The sequence below is a fragment of the Neopelma chrysocephalum genome, unplaced genomic scaffold, assembly GCF_003984885.1.
Source record: "Neopelma chrysocephalum unplaced genomic scaffold, ASM398488v2 Primary Assembly neopelma1_97034, whole genome shotgun sequence".
NCBI classification, from domain to species: Eukaryota; Metazoa; Chordata; class Aves; order Passeriformes; family Pipridae; genus Neopelma; species Neopelma chrysocephalum.
The window spans coordinates 3,002,774-3,018,753 of NW_020925676.1; the positions used below are offsets into that span (position 1 = coordinate 3,002,774).

A 15,980-nucleotide genomic window follows, 5' to 3' on the forward strand; every position below is an offset into this window, starting at 1 on the left:
CTAAAAGAGTGATAGCTCTTATTTAATCAGTTTTAGCTTCAGCTTACTTTTATATGATTGTATAGTTTAACGCCTATTTTTATAATAATCTTCAGTAATTTCTCTGCCTAGTAGGTGGAACTGACAAGTTCTGTATTCTTTTAAAAATGAACTGTCTGAACATAGAATAAAATTGCAGGATGGAGAAGAACAGACATGGGATCATAGCAGAGGCTTGAAAACTGCTGGCACAACGTGATACAACCAGCTCGCCCACCCACTATTGGTCAATTACTGGAAAAGGAGAGCGGTTATGGCTTGGGTCAAGCTGGTTTTAGGTGTTACAAAGAGAGACAAGAGAAAATATAAAGTATAGCTATCCAATATCCAATAGATTGGACATTTGGAATAATGTCTTCCCTAAAACTGTTGTAAAGCTCTGGAAAAGGCTGCCCAGGGAAGTGGTAGAGTCACCATCTCTGGAAGAATTTAAAACATGTGGGTGTGGCACTTGGGGCCATGATTTAGTGGTGGATTTGGCAATACTGAGTTTAACAGTCAGACGCCATGGTCTTAGAGGACGTTTCCAACCAAAATGATCCTATGAGTCAATGAAATCTGAATGTGGCATGGAATTGCAGAAGAGTGTAGAACAAGCAAGGAGTAAGGTATGTTAGAAAATGTATAAAAATAAGCCGAATTGGATCCTAGACTAAAAGAGGAATAAGCTTCCCCCATCAGCATTGATACCTTTCTCCTGGAGAAAAGCTGTGGACAATGACAGCTTGCCATAACTCTCTCTCTCCTGTTCCAGTCTAAGTAGGACTCAGGGAGGAGTCTGAGGAGAGCATAACACCACAGAGAACAGAGAGGTATTACAAAGTCTGTAACAGATTTTTCACTATTTAGAAATGTTTGTGTTATCGTTTACTGTCTTTTTTATGGTAATAAATAGATCTGGAGTAATAATAAGTTATTTTTAGACTATTAAGGTATGTTGTAATCTAACAGTAAATTCCTAAAGTCTTGACTTTCCATCCAGATTGTGTTTCTGAGGCCCACATAAACCACATGAGCTGTAGTTCAATACTGTCCTTAGAAGTGGACAAATTATACTATTCAGCCTGTAGGGATTATACTTGCTTCCCTTGGCCACATACTGGACACAGACATAAAAAGAGGAAAGCAAAAAAATATTTTTTTTGTTGCTATTAAGGAGAGCTTCTACCATAGTGTTTCATATGAGGGAAGCTAGCAGATATGGCAGAAATCCTTTTGCTCTGTCCTTGCAAGGGATGAAGCTGAGGGTGATGTTTATAAACCAAGTGAACAGTCAAAAAGTCCACATAAGATTGGCTTTCTGTTGGATTTGCAGGAGTGTGGGTCCATGCAGTCCTTGTGTGGCTCTGACAGCTCCACTGCCAATATGAATCACAGAATATCAGAGGAGCAAGAGGCTCTGCCTCTGGACTCATTGCCAAAGGCTGCATTGTGGTGAGGCAGTTGCTTGTTTACTTTCATAATATTACAGTTTGCAATCAATACGCACACAATTTTGCTTGCTGGGCCCTGAGGGGACAAAATGAATGTTTTTTTTCTTTCTATCTAGAATCCACTAGCTTGTGCCTATTACATGCCTAGTTTTTAATTTTAGCTCACCATGATTTTGAGAGGAAATCTGCAATGCAGCATTCATCCCCTGAAAAAAAACATTGGAAATAAATAGAAACATGTTACTCACCTGATTTTGCTCCCCTTGCCCTGTCTAACACCACTGTGCTCTGTTCCTTCTCATGCTCATCTCAGTATTTTTGCTGTATCTAACCTGTATGAACACCTTCAAAAAGTGTGGGCTTCCTAAGTGGTCTTAGCAGGGTAGTGGGAGGAGAGGAGTCTGGAAATTTACTTGGAGATGTCCATCTGAAGCCTGAGAGTACCTGGCACTTTGCACAAGCCTTGTCCTTCCACGCAAATGTTTGGATCAGTGGCTTACTTGGACTTCAGGCTCGGCAGGGATGGCATACAAGAGCACCATGCAGCATATATTTTTGAAATATGTTTTTAATACTGGATTTTCCAATATTAGTTCTGTGCAGAGCTGTAAAACTCCGTAACAAATAAAGAACAAATACTTCTCATTCTTTCTAATGCTTAAGCAGCCCTTTGGATTTCTTTTTGTAGCGCAATAGATTTCAGTAGGACTGTTGGCTAAGGAGGTTTTGTAAAGAAAAAAACAAAACCAGTTTTCTGCATTAAGGAAAATATTTTTGGACATTTTTTTCCTGTATTAAATTGTTATAATAATTTAAAAAATAATATTTAAATATCTTCTGCAAAAAACTGATAAATTGGGGAGGGGAAGGGAGGAGTGTTTTCCAGAGTCTGTTGCATTGATACCCCTTTATTAAAGTGGACAGAATTTTCAGTCTTGTGATTTTACATCCCAGACAAAATCTGTGGTCTGTTTTCCTTTCCTGCCCTCCATCCTGTAGGAATTTTTCTATATCTCATCCAATGTTCCTCTCATTTTCACCATTGCATTGTAACTTTCTGTATTCTTGAAATTTTCTTTTGCTTTCTTCTTTCCCTTCAATGTCTTCCTCTTTTTTTCACCAGTTGACTGTAATAACAGCCTGAGGAGGAGGCTGCTGGTTTTCTCCTGTTGAAATTGTTCAGTTTCCTCAATGCCTGTTGGTGCTTTGCATGGAGAGTCACTAAGTGCAATGGAATTGGTTTCAAAGAGTGAAATTCAGGCACAAGCTCTTCATGGTAGCATCCCAAATATCAGGGAGATCATACTTCAATATCTAGTTTACAGCCAGAACCTTGCAAGGCTAGTGTAAATAATAAATCATCTTGATTATTTTCTTTATGGGTTGTGCAAATGAGACACTGAACATAGAGCTCTGTACAATATATTTTCATTAAACTGATCGTATAACTAATCTCTGTAACAGAGTACTGTATGTATATGAAGAGTTACTTTCCTGTTGACCACACCTGCTGGCTTATTGCTGTAAATGTCCGTAAAGATAGATGGAGTTTTAACCAATCAAAGGTAAAAGAAACAACCAATTCCCTTTTGCATTTGTTCAGTGAAGATCACAAGGCAAATTAAGTAGTCTAAGTCAAAATGACATGCCTTCAGATGGATGGGTAAAGGCCAGAAATAGTCTTTCTTTTCCCCAAGATACTGCACAACAGTTTCATTTAGATTCTCTTTAAAGTTTGAAGGGATTAAATGAGAGCTAGAACAATTAGCTTATTTGAGTTAAATGAGAGTAGGGAGCAGGATCTGTCTCGTTAATTTCATGGATAAATTCAGTGGCTTGTTGTTTTTTTCCCAAGACTGCTTGTTTCGTTTTTTAAAGAATTCCCTTCTTTATTTATCATGCCCTGCTAATCCTTTTGCAAGAAAGAGAGAAGCGTTATCAGCTATAGCTAAGGTAACACCAAACTTTGGTGGATATCATTCAAACCAACACCAGCTAAGTGATATACTGAAAATTTTCAGAAGGAATTCAGTGTCTCACCAAATGGAACAGATCAACCATGATGACAGTTTGAGACATGCAGGAGAAGGAGAGGTTCATGGCTGTGAGATAGTTCAAAATAAGGCTTGTGGCCATTTTGTTTGGCTTTCTAGATATTAGCATGCATATACCTGCTATCTGCACATTTATGTTTGTGTTCTACTTGCACAACATCTGTGAAGTTCTGGCCAAGTGACATAAATGTAAATTTTGTTGCTAGGAGCTGCGGCATTGAGATTTCACTTTCCTCCCACTTTTCCCACAGTGAGAAGTTGTTACGAGACCTCTGCTGTGCTGACAGAACACTTAAACTCTCTTGAAGGTGTAAGTGGTGCAGAACCATATCTGTAGATTTTATACTGCTGCTTATCATTCAGATATGGGATAATTTTCCATATGAAGCTAGAAGCAAGGGAAAACAACCCTAACAGGACTCTTAAAATCTGTGGCATCCCATTCTTCTATGGATCAAACTCTGCATTGCCACCAGTGGATTCAGCAACACATTTTCAGGAGAATGAGTTTAGGAATACAGATAGCTATTCATGTAGCTTTATTCATTACAAGGTGGGTTTTGTAGTAAGGGTTGTCATTTCAGATATGCTGCAAACTGTTGTTTGCCATAAAATGGTTTCTACTGTGAGTGCTGAAATGTTAAAATGTGACTTCTGCTAGCAGAAAAAGGTCAGAACTCTCATCAGAAAAAGTGCTTTTCTGTCTTAAATACTGCAAAATTGTTTTGGCTTGTTTTTTTTTTTTTTTTTGTGATGGCGAACATGTATGGGTTTACTTTGCATATTGTTGGCAGGTTTTTTCCTTTCCTTGCTGTCATTAGTGATATGTAATTAGTTTCTTGTAAGGGGTCTGAGGAGACATCTGCAAGAAGTACTTCCACTGACAGGACAATTTCTTTGAATGGTGTAGCAAAACTGGAAAACAGGCATTTATACTGTTAGGAAAGTTTATAATGAGTTGTATTCTGTGTGGTGAGAACTAGATTCACTACTCTGAGTTTCTGCTTTGTGTGTTCAGCTCCTCTTTTCAGTGTTCTGGCAAAGTAGGATGTCCTGCTCCTCACACAGGAGACAATCTGGGAGACAGTCATCAGCCAAGGGTTGAAACTTATTGCGCACGTTTGTTCATGATCAGCTACCAGGCAATTTCATAGTTAACAACTGAAAATCAAGTATGACACAGTCAGGTTTTGGGCACCCAGTGTCTCCACTGTGACACCATGTTACTGGTCTGATGGGCTTAGTGTTGATGGCTCTTTGCCTCTCAGTTCATAGTGGATGGGCAAGGGATTCTCTGATGATGGAAAACCAGAGATAAGCGAGTGTCTTCCCTCTTTTCCAGGCTCCAAAGTGTGTATACACTTTTCCTCAAGGGCAACATGGTCCAAAGGATAACTTTCTCATTTTTAGTTAAAAAACAGTGTGTTGTGGGTCACTGAGACAGCAAACTGAGTGCCATTTGTCTGGTACCTTCTAATTGTTTGCAGCCATGATGCAATTTTCTTAGTTTTATTCTTTTTAAGCAGTGACACCAAGCAAGTGGTCTGTGTTGTGTTTGGGTGCAAGGTGGGCAAGCAGGTCTTCATGCTACAATGTCATATGTGCTTTTTCTCACACATTTTTCTCATTGTTAGCAGTGGCATTAATTTTAATTTGTTTCCTTAGTTGAATGGAGGTTTGACATGCGCAATTCCGTGTTGCAGTTGGGCGAATTGATGCTTGATGGACTGGTCAGAAATTGTGGTGATTTTTTTTTACTTGTAAACAGAATTCTTAATTTAGTGAAAATAAAGATCTTTATAATTTGAAGTCAGTTGCCAAGAGAGGTTTGCAAATTGCTAATAAAAGGTTAAACTCATTTACAAATAGGGAAATGCTGACATTTAAAGTACTTTTTACATTGTTATAGAAATAGCTGGTGTTCTTTCTACTACGACATTTATATCTTATTTTTGGAACAGTGTTAGTTGCTGCTGTAAAGATTATGAACCTGTCTAGAAGTAGAGGGACAGAAATACATTTTTTTTGTGCTTGCATCACATCCTGGTACCAAATGATCAGTGGTTGCCCTCCTCACCTCTGGGCTGAGCAGGTTTAGGGTTCTGCAGTGAATTGATGTCCCACATGTGCCAATGGCTTTGCTGTTGCCTTGGTCTGCGCAGCAGTTTCTGAATTTCAGGCTGGCGGTCTCTAACTCAGTGGCAAAAGAAACATTCATTGGTATTGATTAAATGAAACACAGTTGAAAACTACGATAAACAGTACCTGTTAGATTTTCTGGATTGTTGATTTGAGTATTTTGTACAGATGCCCAGATATCCACTGCAGCAATACATAAAATATATTGTTCATCTTCTTACTTATGCAGGAGATGGCTTAAAAAGCATAAAGGTGACCACTGTCTCCAGAGGAACGGACCACCAGTTAATTGGTTTGAGCACTGATTACACGGAGAAACAATCAGCTGTACTGTGTGTACTGCAGGAACTTACGCTATAAAGGCTGAGGAAATGCTAGTTTGTCCTAGATATGTCCTTTTTACTGTCTGCCACATGCTCACATAAAAAGCTTTAGAACGTACCTGAATGGGGCATTCTAAAAGCCATTCCCCTGACGGATCCCTGCGGCAAGAAAATCTCTTCAGCTTGAATTCTTTTTTCTTTGCTGTCCTTTTTATTTACTTTTCAATTCAAGTATGCATATTCTATAGCTCCACTTGTTCTCCCAGGAGATGTCAGACGATCACCTCCTATGCTGTGGATCAAGGGCTTTCTGAAAATGCATGTGAGGTAAATTGAACAAAATGAGAACTAACTAATTCTAATTAATTCACCAATGTTGTATTGTACAATTATATATATTGTTTAAAGAGTGAGAAGCACCTCATAATAATGGAGTTTCAGGTTATTAATACACCTTCTACAGTGGTCCCTAATTAGTTAGAGTAGGTTTGACCAATTCTACTCCCATGCTATGCTAATGTACCTGGCCTGAAAAGGTCACAGCTAGTGGGATCTAAAAAGACTCTTAAAGTTTTGCTCATATGAGTTCCTTAACAATTGAGTAAAATTGGTAAAAATAGAAATAATAAATGGAAAAGGCAGTACCAAATACTGATATTATAGCTTCCATTTGCCATTGCTTTGGTCAGAGGCTTTGCACTCTGAAAATTTGTTCAATGTGAAGAGATCTTCATGGATTATAGAACAGGACTGTTACTAAACACTTGTTTTACATCTTATTATAATTCTTTGGGCAAAAGTGGGTTATCTCTGACTGCTGTACAGGCTGGAGCATCTAGGGATTGCTGTAATCTGTGTTTTGCTGAGTCCCTAGAGGACTCATTGCTAGCTGAAGAGAGACAAAAGATGGCGCTCCCCCGAAGATCATGCTGTTGCTTCCCTTTACTCTTTGCTCAAGTAACCTGATGAAAAGAGCTGCTATGACAAGCACAGGCTAGCTGAGAGTTTTCCCACAGTCTGGGAATTAGCTGGCTTGATCAGGCAATTATTTGGTCTGTTACTACTTATGGCTGACACAAATGTGTCATCACATAGGAGAGAAGCTGACATGTAAAATGCTTTCCCATAGGCAATGCAGTTTCTTAAACCAGTGGTGCACAGTAAGCTTAGAGGAACGGACATAACGATACATATTAATGACATCAGGAGTCCCCTAGCATTAAATCAAGCCATTTTATATGACTGCTATGAACCCTTAGCTTCACTGCTGGTTTGTGAACTTTCTTTTAGTCATCTGTTGAGCATATTTCCTAAATTCTTGTATTGTCTTGCAGCCCTCTGCTTTGGTTAGGAAAACACAGCAGTTGGAACTGAGGGTATGGCTTGGGGTTACAGCATGATGTTATAGAAAATCTTGATTTTTTCTAAGCTGGATCTGGCAAAGCATTCGTGAAGGTACTGAGGTATTAACATCTTTGCACTAAGCCATTTGAAAAACAGGATTTGCAAAGAAAGATACTGAGTGTTTATCTCTAGGATACAAAAGAGTTTCATGGATTAATGCTCTGTAAGCTGTTCTGACTCTTCAACCTGTTATTCTACCAAGCACCATGTGTTTGGCAAGTTACAGGGAGAGCCACATGGCACAAGAGCTTGCAGTATGAAAAGTGTGGTTAAAAAATGAATGACTCAATTCTTTTCCACAGCCCAAATGGGGTTGAATTACCTTGTCTTTTTTTAAACAATGACACTAACCTCTGAGACAAAACCCATTTTATCTCCCAAGTAGAGTTGAAGTGTAATTGGAAAAACAGTTTTTTTGAAAATCCAGAATATTTGTATTTCATATGGGGATACTGTGTAGGATGGGAGTGTCTGAAGCACATCACAGATGACATTCCTGACTGTTTTGTGTGACCTGAAACTGCATTTCTCAATGATTAACAGTTCAGAAACCATTCCTGACACAGAATGTGGCTTCACTGAAGTCACTGGAGCTGTGCTGTGCCTGGAACTGTCATATACATTGTGTATTTTACAGCTCTGGGTCAAGTTGCGAGGAGCCGAGATAAGGAATACATTAAGTAGTTTATAGGTGGCGAGACAAGAGCCTGCATCGTGGTGCAGGTGGCAAGCACTGGCAGCTGATCCAGCTCCTCCATCAGGCTTCGTAACCTTGGCTGAACTCCCTGCTCTGATCACGGTATTTCCTCCAGTAACCCTGCTGAGAGCTGGTGAGAAAGCACTGACCCCTTGGTGAACCTCACAGGCTCCATTTGCCAAGGCCTGAATTGCCACCCAGATGCCAGTGAGGTCAAAGAGTCGTGGTAAGATGCTGTGCAAAGCATCCTCTGCAAAAGGCACCAGCTTTCTCCTGGCCCTGACCTGGGGAGAGGCTTGTCATCAGGACAGAATTTCTGTGTGAGTGTTGTCTGTGAGTCTGGGCCTGCCTAAATCTGCCCTTACTGATGTGCTCAGGTTAAAACTGATAGCAGAGGATTTTGATTCTCTTCTGTGTCTCATGCTCTGTGCAAGGATGCACTTGGCAGCTCCGGACTCCATGCTGCTTTTCCAGCCTCACTACTTCTGTGCTAGTCTATATGTTTCTCTAAAGTCATTTAAACCAGACTTAGCATCTTGATGTGTTACCTCGTGCATGCAGAAAATCACATACACTCTCAGTAAAAATCCTTTGTGTTAGTCTTCTTTTCTCTGCTTTCCTCCTCTTTGTACTGTAAAGACAGTGTCTTAGCACAGAGCATTATAAGGTTATGTTAATTAGAATAGCCAGTAGCTATTCTGGCTATTCTAATACAGAAGTAATGCTAAGTAGTTGAGGTTTTGCATGTTAAGGTATGGATTTATAGCAGGGCAGAAAGGATCTACAGTAAGGGCCCAGTGCTTCATTGCATTTTTATTGTGTTTGCCTGTTATGGGTTGGGGTTTATTTGTGCATAAGACATGCTGCCATTTTCAGCAGGCAGGTTATGCAGATAAACATTTTGATCATTTGTACATTATGTAAGTATGTCTTTTAAAGTGCAAGTTTACAAGTCAATTGCTAAATCTTATTGGTTTAAAACACACTGTACGCGGGTCAGTGGGCTGAAAATGTGATCTTGCAATCCTGAAGAGGAAGCCTTTGCTTTGGAGTAGACTGTAATTAAGTAAACTGTTGTATTCCTTATCACCCTTTGTTCTGTAGGTAATATATCTTGTAACCTGTGTCTGGCTCTTCTTTTGTGTTGCAAAGGTATGCTTTCTCAGGGTATTTTGTACAACCACAAGTTAGACCTTGATGTTATTTTTAATCTGTATTCTTGGTCCGATATGTCATTGCTCTGTTATGAACATTGTCATGGAATTTGAAAAAAAAAGAAAGGTGAAACATACTGAAATACCTTTGTCTTTTGTTTTTCAGGATATAAAGTTTTGAACAGTGCCTCCCCAAGAAGTGTGATGAGAAATGGCTTTAGGAAACAATACCCAGAGAAGTTATTCCATCATCCCCTGCTTCATCTTTGTTGAGGTGAGTCCAGCATTCAGCTGCCAAACCTACAGAGAAGGCAGCTCTGCCCTGCAGGAATTAAGTAATTTGTTGCCCATTTTGCTAGCAGGGAAGGATGATTTCTTACTTGATAACAGAAATATCCATCTTCATACTTGATGCCATCAAGTCCCCCTGGAAATAGTCCTGCATGAGTTATCCAGATCTTGGGTACAAGAACAAGTAGATGCTGTGTTTCCAAGACCTCTTCATCTGGTTTGCTGGCCTGTCCTGTGGTATTTGGCAGAGAACAGGCAGTAGTTGCAGATGTAGGTCAGTAACAGGTCATCTTCCCATCTTTTCTCAGACCCTTATCCATCTTGGTGCTGAACAAGAACTAGACCTTGTTCAAGGAGATTTCTGACTTCGCAGTCTCATGGTTCATAGGTTTAGGAAACAACACTCAGCTCTGATTTCCGTTCAGGTGGAACATACAACGTAGATGAGGCAAGCCTGTCTTTAAGTGTGATGAGGAAGCTTGGCTAGCACAAGGGCTGTGAATTGTCTAGCAGTGAAGTTGAAGGAGTGGATGTTCCCATCATGGAGTATGATCCACATCTTTGTTAAGGGTAGTTGGTGTGATTGATTTTTTTAAGTGACTGATTATTTTACTCTGTACAAATTGCTATTTTGTGGGTCTTCTTTTATTTAGCCTAACACTGGTAGACTGGCCAATATCATTATTAAATCAGTGGTTGTTTGACTGGTGCTTATGAGGCTGGGATGGTTTTCCTGGCAAGGGGAGGCAACTCTATGTTTCCTAGGAGGATGAAAGCTTCCATCAGATTTACATGGTAAAAAGGAAATAAATGCCTGTGACTAACCATCTTCAGAGCTACCTGTCTGATCCTAGCTTGGATGCAATACAGACCCTCTGGCCCAAATTATGAGGCAACTTGTGCTCTTCCACAAGAGAAGTGCTAAAAACTGTTGAAGGACTAACTGTAATCCTAACTGTTGTGTAAGACTTATCCCACTTCTGCTGAAATCTTGGAAGGCTTTGAGTGTGCTGGCAGCAGTGGCAGGTGAAATGGGCACTGCTTTCCAGGGCTCCTGAGCACTGACCATTCCCAGGGGACATGGGAAAAGCATGCCCTGGTATCCAGGGCCTCTCTAACCCTTCATCATCAGCTGGAGTCCCCTCCTTTTTCAGCCTGTAGAGACAGTCCCCTTGTGTGTTCTCCCTGCTTTCTGTGCTACCGGCTTAGCCCCAAAGACATAGTCAGACAATCCCTGGCTGATTAGTGTAAACAGTACTTTTTGTTTTGATTTGAATGGGCCTTTTTGACTGGTTGGAAAATGAGGAGAGAGGAGAAGCATGATAAAACCAGTAGTAAAGCTTGGCACAGGGCCTTCCCAGCTGTAGCTATGGCAGACACCAATGTGGGAAGGTGGCTGAGCCTTACAATGCTCCACAGGGTTTTGTCACATAATGTCTGGCTTCCTCGGGAATCTCTGCTCCCTGGGGAAACTGAGGGTGGGCTGTTCTGATGGAGACAAGGGGTCACTGGTTTATCCTAACAGCTAGAGAAAGAAGGGGTAAAAATTGTTTTTTACAGCAATGAGCTCAGAAAAAAACCAACCAACAATAAACACTATCAGGAATGAGATTTCTCAAATTTATTGCTTAAACAAGAACTTCTGAAGATTTTTAGTGCTCTAAGTGTATGAATGATGACTATGGTTGGAAGCCTATGACAGAGATATAAATGGTTCCTCCTGTAGACAAGACTGATATGACGATAAAGGTTCGTTTGCTCTGTAAGTGTGCATTCCTTGTCCTTTCCTATACTTGCTTTGCTGATTAAAACGCAACTTTAAATTAAAAGTCAGTCAAAACTAGAGAGGTAGTGTCTGAAAAGATGTTCTCTCTTCTACGTTTGATGAAAACATGTATTTCTTCCCCTCTTTGCCCATGATATGGATTTTTAATTTAGCACTGCTGGGGCTACAAATTCATAGACTTGTGTCAAGCATTGTAGCATTAAACAACAGGAGATCTAATTTCCTACTGGGAGTACAGAGATGATTGACTGGTAGTAGCCATTCAGTCTGAAAATGGCTATCTGTAAACCTTAAGGTACACTGGAGGTGTTGTTCTTTTCCCACTGCTGTGCTTCTGAGACTAAAGTAAGTGTTGGTTTCTTTTTTCAGACAAGCTGCCCCAGACACCCAAGCCCTGTACTGGATTACCTGAATTAGGACAGACCCTATTTTTGTAGCTTTGAAGCAACCATGAGAATTGATTAGCTGTGTGACACCTTACTGCTGTTGCCAAAAGCAGGATAGCTAAAAATAATCTTGCCTGCTTTCCTCATAACATTTTTCTGTGCAAAAACAATTCAGCAGCAGTCATGTCAGCTGGTCATGAGTACAGAAAGAGATGGTCAGTAAATATTGTCATCAGCCTGTTCCCCAGAATGTGCTGCCTCCTCCCCTGGGGTCTTGTCCTGTGATTAAAAGTCTTGAGATATTTATTCTTAAGAAAAAAATGCTGAGCCTGGATTGTCATGTCAGATGCCCTGCCAAGAGGTATTTGCTGACTACCCACTAGGCAGTGTACTTTCACCACAATGTACAGTTGTGGTGGCAGTGGTAGAAATGAGGTGTCACAAAGAGTTTGGACACTTTAAATACCATTATGCTCAGTGTGTACAAATATGACACAGTTTCAGCAGTTATTCTCATTTCCATTTTTTTCCATTTCATTTTCCTCTCACTGAACTAATTTGTAGCAGTTAGTTATTATGGAACCTGACCTGAAGATGAATGGCTCATGATAAAAACTTGGACCCTTTGCCTGACTCTACAAATTCTTTTTTATGTTCAAACTATGAAAGTTTTAATAATGGAGAGATAGCATCTGATGTCTAATCTATGACATAAATGTTAAATCGACATTTTCATTCTCTAATTGGAAACACAGTGTCATGTTATGAGTAGATTTAAAGGCTAAACAGGGAATCATTAAACTAATTTTGATCCACTTATCAGATCTGAGTTTCTCTCCCAAATAATGCAGACAACTTTCTGGATTGTTCTTTATTGTATTATAAGATATATTGTTGCAGTCTGGCATTTGTCACCAAATGTCCATGAAGATTTGGTAGAGTACATTTTGTTAAACACATAAGCAATTAATTGGGACATGCAGGAGTCTTTTCCCTGCCCTCCTTTGCAGCCAGCATCAGTGAAAGGAGCCTTCAGGAGGCTTGCTCTCAGCCTTGGTTTATGTGTAAGAGGTTGCCACCAGATGAGACCAATTTTGTTCCTCATTGAGCTGACATATGCCACTGCTTTGAGCAGCGTATGGACCACCGAGTACCTGGTCCATGAGGATTGACGCCGTTGGACAGATGTTAAATAATAGTGTAAAGAGCAGGATACCCTAATCCATAGTTTCCAGAGACCTCTGCTACATTTACTCATGCTGCACAGCATGCAGCAGAGTCTGTGGAGCTGCCAGCTGTTGGTATGCCCTGAATCTATCCCAGCAAATGCCAATAGTGCACAGCAGCCTATGTGAGGATTTGCTGATGGCCAGGACTGATCACTAACGAGATGGTAGGCAAGCATGAGAGAAGTAGGAGAAGCAGCATCTGGTTTGACAGGAAAAAAATTCTCACATATTCTTCTTTCACTTTTCCACTTTGGCCTTTGTTTGCCAAAGTTCTTTATGGAGCACCTCCTCCCTCTTTCACCTGCTGGGATGACTGTGACAGAGCAGTGTCAGAAACACCTATAAAAATGCTTCAGCACAGCTGTCCCAGGATTTTGCAATCCCACTTTGCAAGGTGTGATCCAAGGAGTGCTGTGTTACATCCTTCCACATAGCATCCACATGTGTACTTGTTCAAGGTGGAAAAAGGTAAAATCACAACTGGTAGAGGTCTGTTGTACACAAAAGTACACCCAGTTTTCTGCAGGTGAGGAATAAATTGTCAGAACAATTAAAGTCCCTCAGATCTAGGCAACGTCATGCATAGAAGTGGGAGCAGTACAGTGCCTGGAAAATCCCAGTTCTCTTCCTTGGGGACTGGTGAGCTACCCTTCACCTAATAGCGCTTTCCATGTGCTGTGGTCTTCCCGTCTCTGTGTTCATCTCATTTTGGGGTTTAGCTTTCTAAGACAAAACTCAAGCTAGTGGGATATAGGAGAGTCCAGTCTGGCTTTGAATTTGGTAGGTCAAAGTGATTGTCCTTGCATTTTCAGCATATGTGATGCTTATTGTTAGTGACAGGAAGTGTGAAGGGATGTGATAATTCCATTTGCTAGTAAATATTGGAGGGAAAGTTCCATACTGTGAGTAAACAGCATCCTTACAACTATACATGACTTCAGGAGGGAGGCATGTGAACAACTTTAGAGCCCTTGTGGCTGTTTGAATGGTGGTTTTTGAAGAAGCAGTATCCTCATCTTCCTGCAAGGAAAACCCTCTCATCTCTTCTGAGTCAACAGCAGTTAGGACTGTAATGGCTCTCTAGATAACAAAAGGCGAAATTTGGTCTGGAGTTTCTGCTTATGTGGTATTTTCTTCTTCCTTTTTCCTCCCCCTTGCACTGCATGTCCTGGTTTGAGGGCTTGGATTGTTTCAGGGTGTAAGTTATCTGAGGATTTATTTTCAAGTGCAGTTACTCCTGAAGGAGCTGGGGCCATCTGAGATGTGTCTTTGCACATGAAAACACTTCAGTTTTCTGGAAGCAGCTTTAATTAAATTGTCTTAAACTGATCAAAGAGTTACTGAATGACAAGTGACTTTGATATGACTGATGTATATTCCACATTGTGCTGTATTGTGGATTATTGTAATCCTGACTATGACAAGGCAGTAGGGGCAGACTCAAATAAGCAACACCATTAAAACTTAAAACATTAAACATCTTTCAAATTCTGTAATCTGAAGATCCCACTTCTTCACACTAAATCCATTATTCTGCCCTCGGGAAAGCTTTTGCAAGCAGAGTGGAAACTGTTTCTTCTTGACAATTTGATATATGGGGCGTTGCAAAGGGATGAAGATTTTATAAGGAAGATCTCTTCTCCCCTTCCCCCCAAAGAATATAATGAAAAATCTGCAAAATTCAAAGCTCTAGTCTTACATCTATTCCGATATAAACTTTGGTTGGAACTGTAGGTATGTTACAGCCTTATAGGATTTCTGTTCCTACAATCAGTGGAGTAAATTTTGCTTTACTTTTTGCTATTTTATGTTTGGACAGATTGAATCATCTTCAAATATCAGTTCAAGCGTAATTAAAAAATGGTTTCAACTTAGAGAAGTAAAGAAGACAAGGATTCTTCTTTCCTTGCCTACCTACATTTTCCTGCCGGTATTTCATGTAGTCAAACCAACAGCTGAACTATGCTTTAGCAGGAGAATTTTTGCAATACTGTAATCATTTGTGTGAGACAAGTGCCTCTTGAACTTCTGTTTGCCATCAGCATCACAGCAGGACTTAGAGAGCTGTGAAAATCAGTGAATTTAGAACAGTCATCACGTGTGGCACTTCTTTTAATCTAATTTTTTGTTTAGGTGTTCTGAAAACTCAGAAGATTTTGCACATTTGGGTGTAGTGGCTGGTGCCCTCTAATCTTGGGCAGTGTTCAGGGAGTGTGAAATGTTTTTTTCTGTGTGCTGTGGTCCACAAAGCTATTTGTAAGAGGATTGAATGTATTGGGAGTCATTTTAAAAAAAGTCACTTCTCTCATAAGAAAAATAATAATCCAGTCAGACTTTAATATAATCATTAACTGAAAAAGCATCCCAAGGTGAACCAAATAGTTGCAGCGATCTGTGGCTGTGTTCTGCAGCAGTATCCAGTATCCACCAAGTGGGGCTTTTTGATTTTGTTTCCTGCTGAGGCAGAAAATAACGGTTTTTCCAGTGGTTCGTGTGTGCTGGCTCAACCCTTTCCCTTTCCATAGGAGTCTTGCACAAAGCTATTTAAAGCCCTGTGCCTTGCTTTCTCCATCTGTGCTGTGCTTAGTTGTGCTGTGCTGCTCCACTGGGATGATGTGAGGACAAAGTGCCCCGAGGGACGTGTCATGTGCTGGTGTTGTATAAACTGCCTGTCATTACATCCTCCAGTTAGGCCTGCTGCGTGAATTGGTGGTGACAGATGCTGACCAAATTCAGGGGAGCTCCCTTTGTAGCAGGGTGATGTTTCTGCGTAATCCATATGCTTCAGTCTCTTCTGCTTCTTGGGATTCACTATTTCTTGTTTTATTCTCTCAGCATATGTATCTGTTTGTTGCTCTTTCTAAATATCTCTTTGTGTTCCCCATTTGCCAGTCATTCCTCCACATTTGCTTTCTTTATCTGTCTTCCACATACCTCCCTTTGTTCCAGGTGACTGGATAACTCCATGTTGTAAAATTGGCTTAATCTCAGTGAATAGGTGTCTCTTGAACATTAGATTAGTTTTGTTGAATTGCTAAGCAGCTT

General features: G+C 40.3%; 1 protein-coding gene across 4 annotated transcripts in view; it reads left to right on the forward strand.

Moving 5' to 3' along the window:
- The window catches only part of PLPPR1 (phospholipid phosphatase related 1), a 130,853-nt gene that overhangs the window by 54,876 nt on the left and 59,997 nt on the right, over positions 1–15,980 (forward strand). For all 4 annotated transcript variants that reach the window (XM_027671137.1, XM_027671136.1, XM_027671138.1 and 1 more), the window contains exon 2: positions 9,410–9,517. In XM_027671137.1, the coding sequence (XP_027526938.1) occupies positions 9,455–9,517 (63 nt within the window). In that variant the 5' untranslated portion in view covers positions 9,410–9,454. The remainder of the gene's footprint in view (positions 1–9,409; positions 9,518–15,980) is intronic.